The following is a 3,031-nucleotide window of genomic DNA, read 5'->3' on the forward strand; positions in this document are numbered from 1 at the left end:
GAGGACTCCATGCATCACCCAAGATGTCAAAGCCTTCTCTAAGGCAGACACAATCAACGACATTCTCTAGGACAAGAATCCATAGTAGTGGCAAAGATGATGCACCCCTAGCTTCATTTGTGAATAAGAAAACCAATGTGAAGAATATGTGCCCAAGTGATAAGCATGAGCACGGTTAGCAATAGCCCTAATGCTTTGTTGTCTTTATTTCCAGTAGAAGTTGTTTCCACTTATATCACAATAGCCCTAATGCTTTGTTGCCTTTATTTCCAGTAGAAGTTGTTTCCACGGTTAGCAATAGCCCTAATGATTTGCATGCTTTATTTTGCACGTCTTCTCTCTACTCTCTCTTGCTTTGATGTTAGTGTTGTTAAATAAGGCATGCTCTATATATGAGTATTGTACGTGTGTAAAAAAAGGAAAAATATTGGACGTGTGGCTAGTTGTAGCACTAGAGCAAGTTTCTTCAAGGTGGGGGAAGATGTCATTGAGCAACACGTCTCTGGTTGTCGATACTCTATAACAAAGCAAGTGAGCTTTGCCTCACCTTCTACACACAAGAGTGAGGAGGTTGAGTTGTGAGCAAGGAGAAATGTTCAATGGACATCCTTGATGCTGGAGCAGAAGCTACAGACAAGGCAGATGTGAGAGCAATGCCTTAGGCACAAAGTAAATTTATGGGTGCAACAGTTAATCAATGTGTGGATATAATGGCTGATACACATGCTGATGAATATGAAAGTGGATTAAAATATTGATGCAACTGATAATGCATGTTAAAGTGTGGGTTTTGTAGCACCTCAGGGTGGTATAGACAATGTAGGGAAGCCTGATGATGTGACACATAGTGTAGAGGTTGTTACTACTAAGGTTCTTACAAAGGTTTGTAAATTAGATGAGGATAAGGATGATGTGATGAGACTTGTTGATGTGATAGGTAGTGTAGTGGTTATTTCTGTTGAGGTTTGTACAGGGGTGCATAACTCAAATGAGGTTGAGGACAATGTGGGGGAGCCAGCTGATGTGACAAATAGTGCAAAGACCGTTACTATTGAGGTTTCCATATAGGTGCATATTTTGAGGCTAAGGACAATATGGGGATTCTTGCTGATGTGATAGGTAGTACAAAGGCTATTGCTATGGAAATTATTGTAGAGATGCATATCTTGGGTGAGAATGAGGATCTGAAGAATGTTGCTAGTGAGCTCTACCATTTTTCACGGGGCCAGTAGAATCATGGCCATGGCCACTTTGCATACAAGCAGGCCACAATGTGTTTAGGAGTTTCAAAAGAAACTTTTGGTGTTATATATCCACAAAGTTGGCTTATGTAGTATGTTATAAGGCTTGATGCTAAAAGTTTTTGAATGTTACAGGCTAGTTGTTTAAACTTGTGTTCTAGAGCTGTATAGCAAGGCCAGGAAACGAAAAATCAGGAAACCAACAACATCCCAAAGAACTTGGAAAACATCAAACTTCAACAGTTGTTTGATACTCTTGGTCCACTCCCACATGCGTATAGGTCAATGATATCAAACATCAAGCAGATACAACAGCTGACCAAAGAGGCAGAGCACTTGTGGTCCAAGAGAAAGCGCCAAGAGCAAGAAAAATTTGATCGGGCTCAACAGAATATACAGAAGGCAAGAATGCAAGGTTTTTACAAGAGGAAGAGAAGTATCTGATTGCATAAGCCAAGAGGACTTACAAGATGCTCCAAGAGCGACGATACGCACATGACAAGATTGCTAAGGTCTTGAGCACAAAGATCAGTACAAAGTACAAGAGACGTCGGAACCAGAGGCCTAACACAGATTCACAACTACTCATGTATGAGTAGGTGGTTGATCTCATAGAGAAGGTTTGTAATAGCATGATTCAAGAAATCAACGAGAAGTCCTTGAGCAATGCGAGGAGGATGGAAGAAGAATGACGGAGGGCAAGGATGGAAGAGGCAAGCCACCTTGCAAGGGTGAGAGAAGAAGAAAAAAAGAGAGGAGGAGGAAAGGGCCAAGAAGGCCATGCAAAAGAGCCTCAAGAAGCCACCCCAGAAGAGTCCAAAGAAGGCCAAACAACCCCTAAAGTAGCGGGTGAAAGTAGTCATGCACCAAGAGGGAAGGTGATGAAGAAGAGAAAGAATCATCCACAAACTGCAGAGGAGGCCAACCAATGTGATGAGAGGTGCAAGAAGTATAGCAACAATAATGCCCCCTGTTCTTGCACTGCCCAACCTTCACCACCACCACCACCTCTTAAGAAGAAGTGTCACTGGAGACTTGGCACATGTGCATTGCATGAAATCTGCAAGTACCAGAGTACACAACTTATCATCCTTAAGGCCCCATTTTCCCAGCTCGTGAAAGAGATTATGGATGAGTACTTAGACAGTGTAACATGGGTGGAAGCAGTGGCACTAGGCGCATTGCAGCTAAGAGTGAGACTATTAAGCCCTCAAATATGATCTTAGCACTTCTCCTACGTGGTGATGATTGATTTTGTAAAACCTAGATGGAAAAGCCATTGTAACTTCTCAAGCACCATCTTTGCCAACTTTATCATGTAACTGTTTTGAAAATGAAACTATCATATTTATGTTTGGCAATTGCAATTTTAAGCTTGTATTGGTTATGGATTTGAATGTGGCTACTTAGGTCAATTTCTCTAATCAGTCCGCTCGGGGGGTCCATGTGAGTTGGAAAGTAGAAATATGGGCTAATGTGGCCCATTCCACGCCCCACGGAACGTACGCACCCCATCCCCATGCACATGGAAAAATATCAAGCCAATACATGGCCTCGTGTGCCACGGAGTGACTTTTGGCAATTTGACCTGGTCAAACTATCAAAAGTCTCTCTGCGGCACATGGGGCCACATAACGGCTCGATATTTTTCCATGTGTATAACGACGGGGTTCATACGGTCCATGGGGCTCGAGATGGACAAGAAAAAATCATGTTAGTATACAAATTGCTCGTGACGCACATTGAATCCGCAAGGTGCTTAGAACAAATTTTTCTACGCTTGTGAGATT

General features: G+C 42.4%; 1 protein-coding gene across 1 annotated transcript; it reads left to right on the plus strand.

The window, feature by feature from the left end:
* Window positions 1-1,945: 1,945 nt before the first annotated feature.
* Window positions 1,946-2,461, plus strand: LOC147420134 (uncharacterized). The gene has a single exon (XM_086505075.1). It carries the CDS (start codon window positions 1,946-1,948, stop codon window positions 2,459-2,461), a length of 516 nt encoding a protein of 171 aa, XP_086361201.1.
* The last annotated feature ends 570 nt before the right edge of the window (window positions 2,462-3,031 follow it).

Source organism: Adiantum capillus-veneris, chromosome 28, assembly GCF_014529385.1.
Source record: "Adiantum capillus-veneris isolate H3 chromosome 28, ASM1452938v2, whole genome shotgun sequence".
NCBI classification, from domain to species: domain Eukaryota; kingdom Viridiplantae; phylum Streptophyta; class Polypodiopsida; order Polypodiales; family Pteridaceae; genus Adiantum; species Adiantum capillus-veneris.